This window comes from Amblyomma mixtum, chromosome 1, assembly GCF_055824585.1.
Source record: "Amblyomma mixtum isolate Tamu chromosome 1, ASM5582458v1, whole genome shotgun sequence".
NCBI classification, from domain to species: Eukaryota; Metazoa; Arthropoda; class Arachnida; order Ixodida; family Ixodidae; genus Amblyomma; species Amblyomma mixtum.
Window position 1 is genome coordinate 318,853,301 of NC_143012.1, and position 21,929 is coordinate 318,875,229.

At 43.4% G+C, this 21,929-nt stretch overlaps 2 protein-coding genes across 11 annotated transcripts in view; one reads left to right on the plus strand and one right to left on the minus strand.

The window, feature by feature from the left end:
- The window catches only part of LOC149372627 (uncharacterized), a 116,484-nt gene extending 100,194 nt beyond the window's left edge, over nucleotides 1–16,290 (minus strand). Inside the window, exon 1 of the mRNA XM_089567172.1 lies at nucleotides 15,972–16,290. Within this exon, the coding sequence (XP_089423298.1) occupies nucleotides 15,972–15,976 (5 nt within the window). The 5' untranslated portion in view covers nucleotides 15,977–16,290. The remainder of the gene's footprint in view (nucleotides 1–15,971) is intronic.
- The window catches only part of LOC149372623 (uncharacterized), a 517,038-nt gene that overhangs the window by 343,439 nt on the left and 151,670 nt on the right, over nucleotides 1–21,929 (plus strand). The window lies entirely within an intron of this gene.

Genomic DNA, 21,929 nt, shown 5'->3' on the forward strand with positions numbered 1-21,929 from the left:
TAATACACCATGCGTAGTGGGTAACATAGCCCCCGATATAGGTTCCGCGTGGAAGCGGCGGGGTGGCTCAAACCCGGTACTGCTTCTGCAAATGAAATTCAAGATTGCGTTCCCGTGTTTCGCGGAGTTGTTAGCGTTCTTGTTTGCTTGGAAACATTTTTTTTATTTTGTATAAGTTTCGCATGCGCACTTATGGTCTGGGATTTCCGGCCCTCATCTGCAAAGGACCAGAGACGGGCTGTCAGGAGTTATGATAAGGCCTGGAAGACAACTTTGAAGTGGTACGCGGAGCGCCTTGCTTCGCTGATTGCTGTCATGCGGCCTTCTTCTCTTCCTTTTTCTTAAAGCCGAAACATGTACCCCCTCCCTATTTTTCCGCAGTACAAATCGTTGTTCTGAGAGAGGAGTGACGGTCATGTAAGCGCGGGTGTTTGCCGACGCTTAACCATGTCGCAGTCCGGGAAGGGCAGAGCTCCACGTGTCTTATGCCGCACCTGTAGACTGATAATAAGGGAGCAAATTACTCATTGGAATCCACCCAAACGCAGCCAAAAAGCTACAAAGGAAAGCTATAGAGCTTCCACAGAAACTTCGTTGTTAAAGAAAAATTCTTCCTGGTCCAGCGTTCGAACCCGGGACCACCGCTTCACCGGAGCAGTCGCTATACCAACTGAGTTGGCCGGGAGGGTAAGCTTATGGTAAGGTGAGAGCGAATTGATCAATAATTCAAAGTGGGAACAGTGCTGGTCAAATAATTAGGGGCTGCGCTTGGCCAGATGCCAATGAGTAATTACGCCATTATTACAAACCTACTCCACCTTGGGGGGCTCCCCTAAGTATTTGACCAACCTGCGGACTGATGAAACATTCCCGTAAGATAAAGTTTGTGATGTTCCGCATTGTTTGCACTCCATTTCTGAGCGCGCTTAGGAAGCAGCGATAAGTTCCTCAAAGGCATGCAATGTTTCGTTTATGCAGACATGCCACCAGTGAGTAACATAGCGCCATGGTACAAGGTGGAACTTACCTCGTTGTTCATGTACGCGACGGAGGCTTGGTGGGCGCTGAAACTACGCCAACACGGCGGCTAACATGCATTGTTGTAGTTTGCCACCAATAACGCCGTCTTTTTTCTTACTTTGTTTTGCCTTAGACAGGATAAATAACATGTTTGTGACAGGCCTATAAAAGTATTTCTGTATTTATATCTATTGCGTTTTCTAAATGGCTGGCACTAGTTGCAATGGAACGATAAAGCCCCACGTGCACAGACGCGATATTCGCTGAAATTAACGGATGTCTAGCCAAAAGCAGTCGTTCTAGCACGTTCCGTGCCCACAGCAGAGCTGTAGTGCCCGTATGCGCTGAAATTTGACGTTTGCAACGAAAGAACAATACCACTAGCCGACACGGGCCATTACTAAGGGTACTTATCAGGTCTTTTGGTCCGAAGCTCTTTGGTTCGGCGTCCAAGCCTGATTTCCTTGATCTCGAGATTCCGTTTCGGATTTAAAGAAGTAGTGGCTGTGGATTCAACCATTCAAGAAGCAACCATGCTCTGTCCTGGAGCATACTACCTTGGACGTTAACCTTAAAAGTTCTGCGAGAATTTGCGGCAACCTGGGCTATCAAAACCATCAGCAATGATTCCGGCCCACTGCTTTACATCTGTGTCGAGGTACTGATAAAAGGTCGGCTACCTCCTGATTCTTTTTAAGTTATGGAAGTCGTCATACATATAACAGCGATGATTTTGGAAGCTTCCAGCATGACAAGGGACGTGTTTCGTATCTGCGGACGGACGCTATGAAACAGCGGTAACATTTATTGACTGCAAGCGCTGTAAAAAGCAGATTGAATTTAATATGAAAAACAGGTGCCTGAAAGCTCTTTGAACTTTGTTCATCGCATCTGAAAACACGGCAGATAGAAATTTTGTTTGGTGGGCTTTACATTATTGCTTCCAAAGAATGTAGCTAAATAATGTCCAAAAATTTTGGGCACTTTTAGGATTGTGTTCAAGATGTGTTCTTAATCACTCCTACTACTGCTTTCGGCTGACTGCTGCTTCGGTTTCTCAGATTCGGAGATTTAAATTTCAGTTTAATGCATCAAGCAGTTCCGTTTCATTTTTACTAAACTTGTTCTTTTTAAACACAGGCAAAGGCAACCGTATCTTTTTCTCTTTTTTTAGTCTGCAGTAGTTCTGCGGTAAAGAATCAATCACCGCGACTAAAAAAGAACATACGTCTTTGAAGGCCACACAAAAACATGGTGCGCATAAAGGTCTAAAGACAGAGCGGAGCACACTGTAGGATGGGCGCACTTAAGGACCTCAAGCATAGCCTTAGGCTTGTCGGCCTCGGGCATTGCAGCAACCGTCGAGTGGCCTTCTGCGCCAGGTTCAAGCTGAAAATGCGATGTATCCCCAGGGCTCCTTACTTTGCGGTATGAAAGCTGTAATGACCCACAAGTCTGCCTCTCATGAAATCGCTGAAGTGGCTGCTCGTATGTGTAGGCTTCTATACTACTGGTTTTTGCCTCTGTGTACTTTCCAACTCTGGGTAAAGCACCAAGACACAAATCCTTGGTCGTGGTGGCGACAGCCGTTTGAAAGCGATGCTAATTTTATTAGTGCATGCTGATAAATGAACAGAGGTGCTGTGTACACTGCTGTGTATCATCAAAGATTCTATTTTTTTATTATTTAATTTTTATTTATTGGAAATTATTATGAATATTGCAACGGCTAACTTTGCTCACGGAGCCAGAATTCTACGCGGCCAGTCAAATATTCCGGCTATTCATGCTCGAGAATTTCAAGCTGCATGCACGGCATGCACGGTACGCCTGTTTGTTGATATACCGCTGAATAATTGATTAACCAGTTTCCGGATCGTTAACCTCATGGTTATCTTATCTGGCAGCTCGGCTTAGGAGTCATGGTATTACACTGAAGTGCGTTTAGCGAAATTACCTGTCTTGCGTAAACAGGGCAGATAATGAACTTCGCCATCTAAAATTTAATCCCCACATAGCCCGCATTAGATCCAAGACTCCTTATGGATTAAAAATTTTAATCGAAAATCTATCATACTTTCCTCAGTCTACATAACACTTTACAATTCGCACATACATTCGTATCTCACATATTGTATGTATCACATATTGTATATAACTCTGCAGTACTCATCTGGCGTCGTTACTAGTCGTTATTAATCAAGCAGTCCGAATTCTAACGTTCAGTTCTTTAGATTCAAACAACACTCACTACAAATTCTTTCCTTACCTCAGCTTGTTCAACATAACCTTCGTTATCTTCATTTACAGGCTAAATAATAGGCGCACATCATTTCTCTCCGTTTTACAGCCACAGCTTACAAACACTAACGCTACGAGATTTGCGATTAGCAGAAACCTAATTCTACCTAAAGTACGCACCAATTGTAAGTTGCAAACAGTTCATTTTTCATGACTTTCTTTCTGAAATACCTTTTCAATGGATTTGAAGAACACTAATTCACTATGTAAATGCGAAAACTATCCGAAAGTCTTAATTCTTCATAAAAATTATTAAGGTGCTTTCGAAATAATACAACCAAATTATAAAATTTACTGGGTACGAATGGAATATTTTCAAGCTGTGCATTAGGTGTTCCAGGCGCAACTTTATCGATTACGTTTTGCTGTCCTTTTGTTTCATGTTGTTTTGTGCTATATAACCCCCTGAACTATGCGTATGTTGGTTTGCATACACCTGTTCTTTATAATTTCACCGCTGGTGATAGCGATAACTGCATAATTGTTCACTGAATTTTTATTACAGTTACTTTGTTTTTATATGTACTACTGTTTGACTTAACAATAAAGGAGGTCCCAGTACAGTCACTGACTAAGGGGCGTCCATATATAGAAATTCACCTATGGTGTAGTTTCTTTTCTTTGCCAATAACCTGATTCTGACAGTCCCAAAGGACGTCGGCGAAAGAAAGAGGAAACTTCAAGACAGAACTGTTTCCGACAGGGAAAAGACAGTTGATTTGAAGGGAAACAAATATCGGCTAAAGTGTAAAAATAGCGGGTGCATTAAGTACAACGGAAAGAAACAAATTAAATTAAGAAAAGCGAGAGTTCTGAAGGATACGCAAGTAACGAAGGCCAGTCACTGCGTAAATAAAATCACACAGAAAGGAAATTGTGTCCGGTTTCTTGTTCTTTCTGTCACTGCTATATAATACACATTCTCTTCAGGATCATTTCCTCTCGAAAAGGATAAATAAAAGTACAAACTTGAGAGGTGCATACTTTTTTTTCTTGCTGGAGAACTTCACACTGGGCTCGTTTCGTCCAATCTCGTTTAGCGCCAACAAGCTTGACAGTGTCAGCTTCGGTGTAGCCTGCTATTGACATTTTTAATAAAATTTCCGAAACGTGAGACGTCTCTGCAGGACGTAATTTTAACAATCTAGCTTCTCTGATTGAATCACAATTTGAGCTGTTTTTAGCTCGTTTTATTTATTTTTCTTTCTTGCGTTGCGGGCGGTGACAGCAACGCCTACGGCGAGTAGACGCCATACGAGTGCGATCATCCCTCATCGATTCCGTCTCTCTTTTCCCGTCGCCGACAGCTCCGTTTTATCTATCTTTTCTTTAAATAAACCGTGCTGCAAATGAGCCGGGCCATTGAAGGCGTTACGTGGAGGTCTGTAATTAAGGCGCAATATTGAATATCTCAATTTCCCACGACAGTTCGTTTGTACGTAATCCAGCGCACACTAATTGAATCGGTGTTCCTCTGCATTAGTCACGGCCTTGCTAGCCACGGACAGTTTCAGTCGGAACGCAATATTATCCACTCGTCGCGTGAGTGTTCACTCGCGCGCATCTCTCCTAGTGATAGTTTTGATCGCATCGTAAGTCCACCTCGCCGATATCCAAGCAATATAGGGATGTCATTAGCACTGTTGAATACGTACACCACTCGTTATCAGCATGCCAAAACTCCTGCTAACGAAACAATTTGTTATATGCATCAAAAGCAATCGGCTAGCAGTTTCGTAGGATTAGCAAACTTGATAAGTATGTTGTGCTTGGTGCTGGAGTTATCTGGGGTGAAATGCTTCGGAACTAGGCGTCTAAGCACATCTTGAGTAGACGAAAATGCCTTGTACTCGCCTATGTTCCTTTGCACCTTTAAAATTCATCATCATCATCATGATTATCAGATTTAGAACCAAATGCACGCGTGTACGCTCGTGGATACTTGTAGGGATTCATCATAGAGATGCGGAAGGTAGAATTATGGAGTATTCAAGTCCTTCCGACAGCGTTTTAGTCACTTTGACAGGCGCATTGGCGCAAAGGTCGGAACTTGCTTTAAGTTTAAGGCGCACATTGCCCTCAGTTATCGCATTCTTTTACCGCATGTATACTTAATTTTCACTGCCTTAAGATTGCTAAAGATTGAGAGTTCAAATCAACACTCATCACTGGCGCCATTTTTATTTAGAATAAAAAAAACGCTGAAAGTTTGTAATATTTAGCCACAGCGCAACTGGCGCTTAGGTCATATGCAAGTTAAGGGTCAGTTGCGCGTTGCCACAAAATATTTGTTCCGGACAACGTATCAGACTGAGTTCACGCCGCTACTGCCTTGATGGCAAAGAGAAGCGATGCGCTCACAGATTAGGCATATCTAAAGCCCACTACGAACATTAAATAAAAACCGCAAATACAGTCATGTCCTAAGATCTGGGCATGCGTCATTAAGTAACTGCGAGCTTTAACTCAAGGAAGCGTGCACATGATTTTGTTCCGAATAGACAACAGCCTCGCTTTAGACCTAAATAGTCTAGAAGTGTTCACAATTCAATTCTAGGCCTGTTTGCATGATGACTTCGTAGAGATGTCAGACGGCATGTTTAAAAGGAGGGAAGCATGAAAAAGGTAAGCAGTCATTTGAAATGTCCTAAAGAATTGAGGTCGAATAAAAGAGAGCAGAAATTCTAGAAAATTTTGCTTTGCGAGTACTTTGCGGTAGCCAGTGTTAATGGGGCAATAATCCCACCGTGGTTAACACTAGAGATGGCGCCGATACACTTGATAAGTTGCAAGCATCTCATAAGGTAATGTCATCTTGTTGCGCGGAAGAGCTTCCGTTGGTGGAGAATTCGAGATTTCGCACACTTACGCGAGTTTGGGGTAATTTCATAGGAAGTAGAAGCTAATGCTGTAAGCGCTATCGGCAACAAAATTGGCTGGTAGGGTCGTCCCGCTTCTGTTTTCACTGAATGTGGCGAGGCATAGTAAAGCCTTCATTCGCGTTTCGTTCAGCCTGCATGTGAATTGGCATTTAAATAATATGGTGGAGCAGGTTGAAGCTCATACGGGCTAATTTCTCTTTCACTCGTATCGGTCGCAAAAGAAACAGAGATAAAAGGACTAGAACCGAATTTCTATCTCGCCCCGGCGGAAAAGACTTCACAATCTGGTAGGCATAGGGAAGAAGGAAATCCGTCATCTATAGTTAAAGATATAGTGCGTAGGAAATACGACGGATAGGTTAAGGGACAGATAATAGCGCAAGAGGTGCTTCGATAGCTGGACACATCAGCATCCATCATCGCACCAACATCCATCATGAGAAAAAAATATGCGATAAAATATATTCCTTGGATATTCTTGGATTAAAGACATGGTTTGAATATTTGCATCTCACAGTGCCGATAGTATACAAAGGTGCCAACGCAAGGTCGTCCATGGTGCACGATGTTGTTTTCCCTCGTTGATTAAACGCAGTAAACCTTATTGCACTTTTCATAGATGTTTCCCAAAGAGCACACTTTTGTTTTCTATATTGCTGCATAACCTACACATTGTACAGTAAGTCGTTGGCCACTACACCTACCAACAAATATCACCGGCGTGGCTAGTGTATTAATACTTACATTCATGGCTTAAAAGCACTTGCTCATGCAGTGTGGCGGTCAGGGAAGGACCTCTTTGAATGCGAGGACGGAACTTGTGGGGGAAGTTATTTCGGAGTGATCCCTTCCTCTCGTTCCTCAAAATATCAAACCTTGGGCGCTACAACGGGGTGTGTTCGCTTCGGTTCTGTACTAATAGTTTCTTTTTGACGGAAAGCAGCAAGAAAGTAAAGAAAGGACGGGTGTAAGGCGAAGACAGGACTGCGCTTGTCCTGTCTAACTTGCACTCGTCTATCTTTCCTTTCCCCCTTGTTTTCGTCGAAAATTAACCATAATATTGTTCACTAATGTTGCTTATGTGTGTTGATTTATCTGTATTACCTTTTGTTGCTTCTCCGATTGATTGCCGTCTTGTTTCATTCTGTATTACCCGTTGCTTTGTGATATTTTTTCATTTTTGTGTAAGACTGGCCGTCATCCTGCTGTCATGCCAACTAACAAGGGGTCGGGACCTCGTCAAGCTGTTCGAGCTTTTAGTCCCGTACTCCTCCTTTTCTAAGGAAATAAATTGATTGATTGATTGATTAATTAATTAATTAATTAATTAATTAATTAATTAATTAATTAATTAATTAATTGATTGATTGATTGATTGATTGATTGATTGATTGATTGATTGATTGATTGATTGATTGATTGATTGATTGATTGATTGAACCAACTCTCTCAAATGTTTATTTTCTTCAAGAAGTAATAGCTCCAAGTTTGTACACAGCAAAGCCGAAGTTTCATAGGCAGCATCTACCCACCTTGTAGATGAAATCTTGTTGCAAAAAAAGAAGAGTTTAGAGTTTTTTCCTGAGGGGATTCTTGGGTTCCTGGCCTGTGAAAACAACATTACTTCCGCGCCGGTGACAAGCACATATTCAAAACAGTGCGCCCGTATAGTACTTGGGTATGGAACGTTTCTACTTTTTTATTATTCTGTGTGTACATAACGATGCGCTATGAAAAAAATAAACGGCAAGAGGAGGTACGCGATGTTGAAGAAAGAAAATAGTGCGAATAATTTGTGCCAAGCGTGTAGTTTCTTCCGTTTTAGGCGGGCGCAGAATATTTCGTAGAGAATAAACACCGAGGAGAGGCTCTAGTTCTTGCGGATGCTTAAATTTATATATTTATTTTATTACACTATTCTGGAGCCCAACTTTGCATTCTAATCTTTTTCTGCATATGTTTTCTGTCTTTGATCACTTACGCTTGCTTCTCTCCAGAATCCACCACCCGGGGCTGTTGTCAGTCGCCTTCTAACGTACATCGTATTCTTCTTGTTTCTTGGTGTTCCACACCGTTCTCAAGGGGAACCTTACGCCCCGGCGTCGTTTTACCACACGTCTGTGTGTGGAGCAAGACGAATTGTGCTTCGTGCACAAAACAAAATAAAACGTCCAGAATTCCGCTGCAGCCATACTGATGTGTTTACTGGCATCTCTATTATCCTCGGTGAAAAGAAAAAATGGTTCAGCAGTTCTTTTTACTTTTGTTCACATATGACAACAATAGCTGGTATGACACGTGAGATGCCATCATCTTCACGTTGTGCAGCTCTGACTTTGCTTCGTTAATGCGTACCCATGCTCGCAATAAAGTTAAAAGTAGAGAGGGGCAAAGGTAAAGAAAAATAATAAAAAGGCTACCTTAAAGGCAAGTGAGTAAGAGGTTGACGCACAGATTGCAGCTCTCCAAACACATGAGATTTTGGCGGCTCACTACATCGTTTCCGGCTCAGATCTAGTACCGATGTTCCTCACGTCTTGGTGCCCTACTGTTAAGCAGTGAATAGCTATAATGTGGTGTGGTATGGAATAGTATGGAATGGTATGATATGCTGTATGGCACGGTGTGGCATGGTATAACATGATATTGTATGGTATGGTATGCTATATGACACAGTGCGGTACAGTATAACATGGTATGGCATGGTATTTAAGCTTTAATGTCCCGAAGATGAATCAGGGAATAATTGAATAAAGTGATTAGCAGTGGCCGTCGACTGTTGTGCGGATGACTAGCAACTTGAGTAGAAAAAGAAGGGATTGCCGTTGTAGCTTCGCTCGCTGAGTGAGCCGCGTTGTTCCTTGCATGGCGCGGAAACAATAACAGTTCGTCCCTTAATGGGGTCGTCTGGGAATGTATTTGCTCGAGAATAACCGTTTTTTCCCATTAGCATGGCACCGGGAGCCAAATCTTGTTTGTCGACGAGGCCCAGGAAGAAGCCAAGAGGGGGAAGAAAAATGAGGTGACCTTCCCCACCAGGCTCCCAATGCGCATACAAATTTCCCTGGGGGATCTGCAAGTCTTACGCGCCAGGAACGAGCACTAAATGACAGCGGCTCGGGTTGAAACGAACAGTCATGAGGAGCGTCTTCTTTTTTCTGTGAGGAAGTAGGAATTAAGGACATTATGGTAATCACTGCTCTGTATTTCATTGTTAGTTATGTTCAGCTCATCCAGTGGTCTCCTATGGTTTTCTGACTAAAATTACATGGAAGTCTCCACTGCAGTTGTTTTCTCACATATTGAACTTAAGGGATTATTTAAACGAATAACGTATTGCTTCTGGTAATCGAACATGTTTCTACCTTTGAGCGAAACCGAGCGCTGCTACTCAAGTTAAAAGTACTTAAAACCTCTTCTCTACAACAATTATTTTCCATTACTTTGTGCAACAGCAGCTGACAAGTGGATTCCGCAGCCGGATTCTTGTGTTTCACTCGTTTTCAAGCGACAAAAGTTTCGGCTGCGCTCTATGCTGCGCTTTAGGCCTACCTGAAATAAAAGTTTGGCTTAGGCTTTATGCGGTACAACGTCCAAAAGTGGCTCGGGCTATGAAGGACGCCGTAGTGGAAGGCTCCGGATACTCTTAAACCACCTGGGCTTGTTTAACGTGCACTTACATCGCACAGTAGACGGGCCTCTACCTTTTCGCCCCAATTGAAATGCGACTGCCGCTGCTAGGATTGAACTCGCCTCTTTCGCGCCGAACACGATAACCACTGAGGCACCGTGGTAGCTTGTAAATGCAACCAACAAGGAATAACGTGCTGTGGGACCTAAATTGGCTGCAGTCGTGTTGCATACGTGCCAGCTTAAAGCGTGCATTGTTTGTTTTGTGAAGCCGTGAAAAGTTAATCTTCTTTTGGGTGTCTACAACGATAAATCTGGGTCAGGACTCCCTGCGGCTGACAGCAAGTTCGTTTTCGCGGCGGCTTCGCAAGAAACCTTGCTCCACTGCTATGCACGACGGAGCTTTTGTATATCATTAAACAACTGTGTGACATAAGCACACCATATACGTATGCACGAGGTTCAGCTCAGATTAAGTTCTCAGGCACACAGAAAATTTGTGCATAACTACAGCGGTAGCGTCTGTTTCTGTAGTTGTGACCGATGGGCCCGAGAGTGTTACTGCAATCAAAACAGGAGTAAAAAAGGAATGAGCTTTCCTCTATCACACTTCCTTTTAGGTGCAGGGTAAGCTTCCCAAGTCCCGGGCTAGATTTTGATCACCACAGAAGTGGAATGCTTACTCTTGAAAACGGAGGCATATTCCTATCAGAAAGCGTAGTAACTTGATGGAGTTCGCAAATGGAGCAGGCTTTCAAACACGGCACCGGAGGTCTTGAGGTTAGTAAACAGAGGGGATTGAAACGACGGCTTAATTCGTAATATCTGCTACTCTTTCGCCTGTTTTGAACTCGGAATTTGTACCATAACCACTAAAGCACCATAACCACTGATCCACCACGGCGACAAGATTGTGAAAACGGTTATAAGGCGAAAAATTATTTATTAAGGACTTTCAGGATTTAGAATAAAAATCAAACTGCAGGAAGGATTTCATCCTTCTTGCGACCGTAGAACCTCGAACTTTGTGCTGAACTTGCCGGTGTAACACAGGGATGGGGACATGAGGCATTTATTATTTTTATATTGAGTTCTCAATTGTAACCTTAACCTTTGACACGATTTAAACAAATAATGACGGAAGAATGAAAATGGCAGCATCGAGTCACAACTACTTTTTCTTTGTGCGGGCGCTTTCAAAGTTGGCAACCCAATATGCGGGGTGACTTTTTTTTAGCGTTTACAGATTCTTATTTTAAAAACTGTGAGAGGTACGTCAGTGTGGCCTGGGCAGGTGCATTTTACATCAAGTCGGACCTTATGTATGGAAGAGAGTTAAATAATTAGGGGAAAAATTAACTGAAGTTAACTAACAAACTTTTATCTTTGATTTTAGGGGTCAAGGTTATATTGTGAAATTGAAGACACTCACCATCAAAAGTGAACCTAAACGCACTTTTTAAATTTAATTTATCGGGAATGTGGTTCAGAATATCGAGCGTAAAAAAAAAACTCATTTGAAAGGTTGCTGAGCGAGGTTTTTGAAAATTGCACACTTGTAAAATGGAGTCGGTTACACTTATAATGCGGCAACTACCGATGCCATTTGTGTGTATTATGACGTTGAAGTAGTTTACATGATTTGGGTGGCGGTATTACGCACGGCGACACCATTTTAAAATACATTCAACGTGGGAAAGCTAACACATTGAGACCTTATAAATAAATAATTTTTTTCCGTTCGACATTTCGAACCATATTACCGATTACGAAATTTTTTGAATCTAGGCTCACCATTGATGTTGACGATCTTCGAATTCGCAATATAATTTTGCCTCCCAAAAGTTGATAAGCGATTTTAGTTAAATATTCGAAGAATTCTTCGAAGAAGCACGATTATGTGCTTAATTCCGCCTTGCGTACGGTCTACTTCCACAGACCACAGCGACGTACCTCTGATAGTTCTTAAAGTAAAAACTTATTAACTTTAAAGACGTCAGCCGGGATATGTTCACAATTCACGAGCACTTTTCGGTTTAACATTCTATTTAGAAAAAGCTATCACCTTCTGTGCTCTCTGCTCCATCTGAGGAGCCTACAAGTATTTAACATCTGGCAGACTGTCTCCATAAATTCTTCTGCGAGGATTTTGAGGCAAAAAATGACGTTGCAATTACAGCAATCCTGTCGCCACGCAGGCATTCGGGAAAGTTCAAAGTGAAACAGTCGTTCCCGTAGATGACGCACCTAAATGAAAAATGCTTTCCAATATTAGTTTCCCGTCGCTGGCAATGAACGGGCCGCTGGTTGGGCATTATTTCCAGCAACGCCCTCTTTAAGGCCTTATATTTCCTCTGCCCCGCTCGTATTCCCAGTTTTATAGGGATACTTCGAAAAAGTCTGTACATATATAGTAAGAGGGGATTCTCTCTTGCGCAGAGAAGCCGCATACTAAGAAATATCCGGAGCAAGAGGAATTCCAAGCGGCATCTTATAAAGAGACTTTATCAATTCAGTTGCATGTTCTTGAGCAATGCTCGTTAAAATATGCATATATAGAGAATCATTGATTGCAAGGTTTTTTATCATAGCTGAAAAAGAATAGACAATTTTGCAATCTGCACTGAGTACTTGGAACATGAGCACGTCACATATTTTAAATTTAGTCCTTGTTAAATGTAGTCGTTTCTGAAACGCGCAAATCATGCATTAAACGAAAAGCAGACTTATCACTAATAATTTGCTCGGTGGAAAGCATTTGACCTGGTCCCCTAGCAAATAACTTTGAGAAGAACGCCTTTAAAAGTGCTCATCAAATTTCTCGTTACAAGAGACAGGCTTCATCAACTCTTAGCAAAACTGCAACGCGAATGGCAGAAATCATATGAAAAAGCTCGAAATTCCACGTTTAAACAGCTGTCATTAACGCTGTACCACTAGAAATAAAACGAAGAATGGCAGTTTATGTTCAGTCCTTTAACATTGTCACAGAGAAGCGGCGTGGAACGGCTTGACGATCGTATTTTATTATTTGAAAAACGAAAAAAATAACAGCACTGGCTAATCTTGCTTTTCTTGGTATTAGCTCAGAGACTTTAACAGAACCGACATCTTTCGAAAGTTTAGTGTTGTTAATATCTATTGCAGGGTCCAGAGACGTGCGTTGGGCTTTTTTTTTTGTTTACCGCGCGACGTATAGAACCCGCGCTTGTGTTATTACGACAGTTCTTCTGTTGGTTTTCATCATGCCTGCTAGAAATAATTTTATGAATATATATGGTTTACCGGTTTGGTGGTTAAGCTAGTAGGAAGTCACAGTATTAGCGACATGCAGAAGAAGTCTCACTTGGTTACTGGAATCACTGAAACAATATAAAATGACATCACGCACATTTCTCTAATTAGCTGGGCAGTAAAGCTCAGGCATTAGAGCCTCTTGGTTGCTAAGCACACTGTTTTTTTGCCAGCATATATGTTGATAAGTTCTGCCACAAATTTTGCATGGTGGCTTCGATTAACTGGAAAAGTAGTAGCATTTTTCGGTTAGGAAGGTTGCGTTTCAATGATGAAGCAATCTGCTGTCCTTATGATTACCTATCACTACGGCACCACTGGGGGTTTCATGGGTGATAATTACTCATGTCCTAATTTCTTAGCTTAATGAACTGTGCGTGCAGTGTGTGGTGTGGCTCTCGCGCGTCTTATAGGAGCAGTTATTCGTCTAGAAACTATCATCAAAGGACTCTTTTCGAACTTATTATAATCTTTTGTCAGCCGTTCGAACCTTCTAGGTAGCAGTTATACACACAACCGTCTACTACACAAGGGTAACGGACGCGTTTCTGTGATTTTTGTTCCCCTGTGAATTACCGAGCGGACGTCTCTAACAGAAATAATTTAATTTCTTACGCCCGCTATAACCTTACTTACAAGTGAGTTTTTTTTTTTTTGTACGGTTAAGGATATGCATTTTACCCTTGTAACCAGATATCAAAGCTGAAAACCATCTTCACAGTTAGGTCTCTCATTCACAAATCTTTTTGATGACATCCTTCTGGAAGCTGTATCTAGTTAATTGCTTTTCAGAAAAATAATAACACTTCTCTTATAGACGAATGTGAACGTCTAAAAAGGTCAAGCAACCTGAACCTGATAATGCCGATGCAGACTTCTACGCACATCCTACGGCGTTAGCAGAATTCAGATCTCTGATAGAAACTTTGTAATTTGCAGACGTCAAGCTTTTAAACATCAGGGCACAATACAGGGCCGTTTAGCATCGGAATAAAATAAGAAAACACATTTCCGGGCTGTGTTATTAAGCGTCTCAGCAGCGCAGAGAAAGCGGAAATCTATCATGCATCTGAAGATGTTCGAGTTTCAAGCGTATCTAATAAACGCTCTGAACATTTGTTAAACACTTCACAGTTATCTGCAAATTTCGATGAATAGGTCATAAAAGTTTTAGACAGGTAATACACTCCAGTCATTCGTAGGTGCCTCATTATTAGCGTTCTTCTCTTCGGCATAATTTAGCTCGGCGTGTACTCATGTGTGGCGTCGTCGATGTGAAAATTGGGCTGCGGGATATTTTTGTCCTCGCAACTTCCCGTTAAGTGCAAAGCTTCATTGATTCCTTGGTGCTTAAACCAATCGTTGAACAGTGCCTGAATCCCACAACGCGCGACGTTTCAACCCATCACTGCGGAAAATATGAGGTCAGTCCGCAAAAGCATTTCTATGCAAATATGTGTGACCAACTTGAGCTTTGCCTTTTGCAACGTAGGATAATCTGACAGGCAAGCGTTGGCACAGACGCCAGCCGATTTTCAATTGATTTTAAGCGTGCATCACTTAGTAAAGTCAGTCTCCCGTCTTTAAAGGGAACACGCTTTGATAACCATTTCTGCTCGGGGTCCTTGACTTCTTTATATAAAAGAAGCTCTAGATAATACGCAACAACAAAAACAGCGCGGAGAAATAGGTTTTCACTGAGAGAAGTATTCCCTTTCGCCTTCGGGCAAAGAAGTTAGCCATCAAAATACTTTTATGTAAGCATATCCGAGCGCCGGTTCGCGCTACAACAAATTGAAGCTAGCGCTTGGAGCATTGTCTTCTGCTATACATGCTCCTCGCGTAATCTCCTTCAGCCGAGTTGAAGAGAGACCCTTTTCATCATTGAGCCGGAGCTTATCTTAAGCTTTTGGGTCATCAAGACGCAATGAAGGCACATTGATGCTGCGTTGTCGTAGACGATAAAGCGCGTCGTAGAGTTTCGGATATTCGCGTGTGTTCTTGAATAGCATTCACTTTCAAAAGGCTCTTCAGGGCCTGATGAAGCCATGTTCTCAGGAAAGCAAAATAATTTTTCCGAGAGCAAGTCGTATTCATGCATCTCTGCGTTGGATTCAAGACATAATAATCGAAGTTTTTAAAAGGAAAGGCCTAAGGCGCGCCTAAGGATATACTTTTCCTGCTACTGCTTTTCCCGCTATTGGGTTTATTTTTAGTGCTAACTAGACGAGAATATTTTAACTGAAAGGAAACAGCGGAGCCCCCCAAGTATTCTAAGACCTCGGATTTTACGCCACATTTGAGTAGCAGATCTCCTGTGGCTATTCGTAAACCTCACTTTCCTCCTTATTTCTGCCTCCACTTGTTAAGGTTCATGATTTGCCGCTGTAACGAAACGCGAAGACATGTTTGTATTGGTTTGGTACAACAAGACTGGTCGAAATTCAAAATACGCCTTACGAATCAGCATCACGTAATACCAGAGTGCTCGAAAGATTCCTTTTAGTGATTTATGAAGTCTGTTCCGACAAAAACTACACCGAAGCTTGTTTGTTCACAAGTTTTTCTATCCACGGCCCTTATCTTGGTGAAAGGGACATTCTGAAGTTATTGCGATCAAGCGTTAATCACGGCATCTACCTCTGCCGCACACATGCAAACTGGCCATTAACATCCCATCGTCTAATTATTTCTTAAAACTCATTCGGGAACTCCGTCCTTTAAGCCGTGTGCTATCCCCTCCGTTCCTCACGGTTCTTTGATGAAATACATGTCCGACTGCCAGACGCGTAAGTTTCCGCGCCTAAGTTTTGACGGGGCTCAAAACGAAAAGGCCTCACTCACCTCATTTCGAGTTTAAGAGGGAACAAGTCACCGCGCGCAGCAGCAGCAGATCACCTTCGATGGCACTGGGACAAGTTCGCCGGACGGAGGGAACTGCGGCAAACAGTCAGTCACTCCCTCTCCCCTGTCTGGCTTGTCTGCGTTCCTAGCGGAGGGTGCGCCGAAGTCGACGTGACAATTTTTGTCGCCCGAGACGTGATCTGATGAGAGATGGTCGCGAGACAGCAGCAGGTGTCCGCCCGAAACTTTTTTCCTCTACAAGTCTTGTCCCGTCGTCGTGCTTCGCAGCTCGCGGCCCTTTGTCGCCAACTTGAGCCGGCCACGCCGCTTTTTATGAGAGCGCGCTCCATGACGTCACGCGCGGCGTCCGCCAATCGCGGAGTTCGGGTCGACCCCTCCGTTTTCGGAGGAGAGCAGAGAGAGGGAGATGCGCGGGAGGCACCGAGCGCACAGTCGAAGGTTGAAAAAAAAAAGAATAATTATTATACGTGGGGGGAGAAAAAAAGGAGTGTGCGAAGGGAAGTTGGGGATCCGCCTGTAGCGCTCGGGATCGCGCGGCCCCGTGCGCGCTCCCGAGGAATCTACGGGACGGCGGTGGAAAAGAATGAGGGAAGCGACGCGTCACCGCCGCCGTCGTCGTGTCGTCGTCGTTCTGAGTGGTGTGCCGAACTACCTTCCTCCCACTCTTTGCTCCCCACCTCCCCATCTCGGCCGTCTTCGGGAACATTTGGGCCGGCGGCTGAGCACGCCGACTTCTCTGTTTCTGGTGCTATCTTCCTCCGACAACAATTGCGGGCCGACGAGAAGTGGAAGAAGGAACAGCGAAGGAATAGGGATGGGGAGGGAATACCGGGACAGAGCCATGCTATGCATGTGCGTTTGTGGGCCCACGCAGGATTCGGATGCTTGGCGCTCGTAGTGCCACCCGCGTGTTGCGTCTGCCGCTGCTCTTTTGCATTTGTTTCTTTTGGTTTCCGTTACAGCTTGGTTGTTCGAGGCTTCTTTCCTTTTTTGTTTTTTTGTTTTTTTTTTCGGGGGGGGGGGGGGTTTGCTTTGAGTATTTTTTTGGGACCCAAAACTGCGGCTGAAACGGCCGCCCAACTTTTCCTCCATTTTTCTTTTCACGACAAACTTTTGTTTCACGCTCTCGGCTGTGTTTGCTGTTTTTACTACCGAAATAAGAAATGGGGTATCAGCGAAGGAAGGACTGTTACAGCACTTGAGACAATTTTCTTTTTTTGTAGGACGACAAGAATAGACCGCATCTCTAAGAAAATATAGCACAAGTGAAAGTTTTCTTTCTTTACTTGCACTGCGCAAATAGAGTTGCTTCTTGTAAGTGCTGCGAAAGGTTTAATAAACGAAATAGAAAGTTTTTCACTGCTTTTGGTAGTTAACAAGTTCACTCGGAATAGCACTTGTCGTGAAAGGAGTATTCAAGGCGATGAAGCTTTTCGCAATGATGTCTACGCACGCGCACTGAGATGAGTGTAATATAGAACAAATACCGAAAGCGCGGATCTTTTGACGGGTGTAGGTTTTTGGTCTTCATACTGCGTCTTGCTTCAGAAATTTCTACATGCACCTTTGAGTCTTCGCTCAGTTTACACATTTGAACGTATAGTATTTTCTATTTTCCATTTTTTATTCCACGTAGTTGAGAGCGACTTAAGTATGTCATATTTTGGATCATTTATTTTCATTTTTGACGGAATCGTAAAATGCAGATTTCGCGCTCTGGTTGCGGCATTCCATATTCAAGTCTAAAGCGCAAGAATAGGAGGAGATTCTTATGCTTAGCTCTATAAGAATGCGCATTTATAACATGCCACCTGGAAAAAACGCGCTTTCTCCCCGAATACATGTTATCATTCTTCACTACATACCTTTGTCGGTGCAGTGAATGTCATAACAAATCTGCAAAGAAAAGGACGGCTTCAGTACTCGTAGAAAACTTTCGCTTTGTACTGCGGTATGTGCCAGTCTGGCTCAAACCTTCTGTGCTAAATTCCACCACTGGCGCCGCAAGCTGTTGCACTCATATTATGACAGATCTGTCGCCTTTCTCCATTGGTTAAGAAGGACTGGTACCATAGCACTTGGCTAGTGCTTAATCCTAGGCTTGGGAATGTCACAAGAAAGATGCCAACACATGGTTAAGCAGTATTTTGCAACAGGGAGATAGGCCCGCACTGCGAGGACTGTGCAATTGTGATGCAGCTGTTTCGACTCGAAAAAGTTATGTTGTACTTAAGACCAGTTGTGAAAAATGAAAAATCTTGTAAGCTAATCCGTGCAACGGCTGGATTACCCTACTAATAGTCGGGCCCCTCTTTATTTCACATTGCACTTGCGATTTACACGCGGCGAGAAAAAGAGGCAGCGATTCATCATCATTATCAACCAGACTACGCCCACTGCAGGGCAAAGGTCTCTGCCATGTCTTTGCAATTAACCCTGTCCTTTGTCAGTTGCGGCCACCGTATCCCCGCAAATTTCTTAACCTCATCCACCCACCTGACTTTCTGCCGCCCCCTGCTACGCTTGCCTTCTCTTGAAATTCACTTCGTTACCCTTAAGGATGAGCGGTTATCTTGCCTTCGCATTACATGCCCTGCCCAAACTAGTTTCTTCCTCTTGATTTCGACTAGGATGTCATTAATCCACGTTTGTTCTCTCACCCACTTTGCCCGCTTCCGCTCTCTTAACATCACACCCATCGTTTTTCTTTCTCTAGCTCGCTGCGTTGTCCTTAACTTAAGCTGTACCTTTTTCGTTATCCTCCACATTTCTGCCTCATATGTTAATACTGGTAAGATACAGCTGTTGTATACTTTTCTCTTGAGGGATATTGGCGAACTGCTTTTCATGATCTGAGAGAGCCTGCTGTGTACGTGCTCCACCGCATTCTCATTCTTCTAGTCATTTCCCTCTCATTATCCAGATCAGCGGTCACTACCTGCCCTAAATAGACATATTATCTTATTACTTCCAGCACCTCGCGACCAATTATTAACTTCTGTTCTCTTGCGAGACTTGAAAATTACTTTGGCTTTGTGCATGTTAATTTTCAAACCCACCGTTCTGCTCTGCCTGTCTAGCTAATTGCTCATGCTTTGTGACTTAGTAAGGCAATGTCATCAGGGAATCGCAGATTACTTAGGTGTTCTCCATTAACTCCTATCCCAAACTGCTCCCAGTCCTTAGCATTTCCTTTCTTATGAATTAAGATAATGTTAGCGTTTTCCCAAGCTTGTGCTACGCTTGAGGTCATAAGGCATTGCGTATATAGTGTTGCTAGTTTTTCTAGCGAAATCTCCCCTCCGTCGTTCAAGCGATCTGCTATTACCTGATCCTCACCAGCTGCTTTCCTTCCTTTTGATTGCTCCTGAGGCTTTCTCTACTTCCTCTTTCTTTACTGGCGAGAATGCCCCATTACTGTGCGCTGCTTCCTACCTCATTGCCGTTTTGATTACATTGTCTACTGTATAGATTTGTGTAGAAATCTTCGACTACTTTAACTATCTTGTCCATATTCCTAATGACACTGCCGTCCTTCTCGCTTAAAGCATCCATCTGGTTTTTGCCTATGCCTAGTTTTCTCTTTACTGTCTTGTACCATGCGAGCACTTCTGGATCGGAAGACTCAATTTCACGCAGCCTGCACTGCTGCCGTGACTAGCACGGCCGCTCTTCTTTTTTCATGGTGTACATGCGTCTGAGGAGCGGGCGCGTCGTTCCGGCTTATATCCCAGCTGCGCGGTGCGACTCTGAGCAAGTGCAGTGCGGCGAAGTGGCTGCGGTTTCATGGTTGCCATGGTACTGGTTGCCTTGGTAACGGCGCATGCGCAGTAATGGCCTTTGCCCGGCACAGCGAAATGCTTCTGCTAGCCTAGTGTAGCTTTCGCTGCAAAATGAGCGCTCACCAGGAGACTGTACACTGTGAGACCGACCACCATGAGACCAACCACAGAGAGACGGTCTCCGTGAAACTGAACCGTTTGACCGAGTACTTTGAAACCGAACAGCGTTACAGCGTTACAGCGAATACCGGGAGAACCGGACACCGGACACCGGAGACCCGACACCGAAGACCGACGCCAGATACCGCACACCGGGAACTAGACACCGGCAGACCGGACACTGGGAGGCCAGACGCCGGAAGATTGGACACCAGAGGGAGTTCTTTAGAAGGTCGTGGTGAGCTAGCTGCAGGATAACCGACTCTTGTTGTTTTTTTTTCCTTTTGTCGCACCGCTCTGGTACGCATACCAAGTGTCATGGTCTATCGAACACAGCTCGTGACAGGCGTCGTTTCCTGTAGAAATATACTAAATTATGTGACCCAGATAGATTTTTGCATATTTTTTAATCCTTCAGCAAAATGCAAAAGAAAACTTCCAAAATAATCACACAGGATTGAAGAAACCACACGACTCAAATAAGGTAAGAAGTACACAGAACGGAACGTGCCAGCCTCAATAGAACAAACCATGTATCTTGCTTGGTTCAGCTTTTAACGTTTCTTTCTTACAGCAGAAATGTGAATAATTTCAAAATTCCCCGAAATCAGACATGCCCGCAAACCACTTTATTTTGGAACGCGCGCTATTCTAACACTGTTGAAGGGCGGCAAACACTCCAACCATTGGACAATTTTTAGAAATGTTTCGTCATTCTATATTCGTATTTCTGGAAAACACGAAAAAAAACATTTGCTGTTTTTCCTAATTTTAGCCTATCTTGTGCCTCTAATTTAGCATAGCCCGTTGGGGGCAGTCAGCTGCTTAGGAATTCTCTGCAGATCTAAAAGGTCGTGGTTTCGATCCCCGCCAGTGCGGCTGTATTTCAGTGGCAGCGAAGTACAAAAACACCCGCGTACTGTGTCATGCCAGCAGACGTTAAATAAACCACACATGGAGTAAACTATTTCCGGAGCCCTCCAGTAAGCTGTCCCTCACAACCCAGGTGTCAATACGGGAAGTTAAATTCCACTGTTTACAGTTTATAATTTGAAATTGGTATGGAGGAAAAATAAAGAAGCGAATGGGGATTTTCTTTTGGCTGTCAGTAAATTAATGGCATAAGTGGTGTAAGCACAAAACTGATGTCCAGTAGGGGCCAAGCCCTTCTACAGCGCCTTGTCTTGCGCATAAATACACATAAATACCGCCGAAAGTAGAAGATTGTAAAGCCGCCGCCGTGGCTCAATTGGTAGAGCACCGAATACGAAGTTCGGAGGTTGTGGGTTCAGATCCCACCGACGGTTTGTAGTCGTTCTTTTTCGAGCTTTTATAAATCTCGCGTGAATAAAAACTACAAAATTAATAAAAAAAAGGACATCCCCTATGCTCCTCGGTTTCGATGACTGTTGGCTTCTTTCATTTTATCATAACGAACACGTCTTTCCATACCCTTATTTGCATCATGCAATAGGACCCTATCATTCGAAAAAATCACCTTCTAACTTGCGATGCTAACCATTACAACTCAGCGCCTTTTTATTTCAACATGAAATAACATTATTCACAGCATACTTAACACAGGTGCGTTAATCGGTGTGGCTGCGACATGATATGTAAGTGGGAAATTGGTGGCGTACAGTCAGAGAATAAGATTTCTGACACAATATCAGGAAACGCATTTTGGCTGGCACGAGCTTCGATACAGCTGCAGCAAACAAAAATTCCATGATGCAGGCAGCACCAGTGTAGTAGCTGGAATGGGTCTGGAGTCAACCCTGCTGGAAACCTTGGCATTTCTGGGCACAAAAACTACTATTCGAGTTGTCCCTTCTTAGGCTGTTTTCTTAATGGTCAGAATTAGGAGCGGGGCCTAGGCATTTGGCGTTAAACCTATAATACAGCTACTTTCAGGCTTTCTTGGAATGCCATCAACATTTATAATCTTCAGTAAGGGTGCAATAACCGTCTCCACTTGTTTCGTAAGAGGCGACTT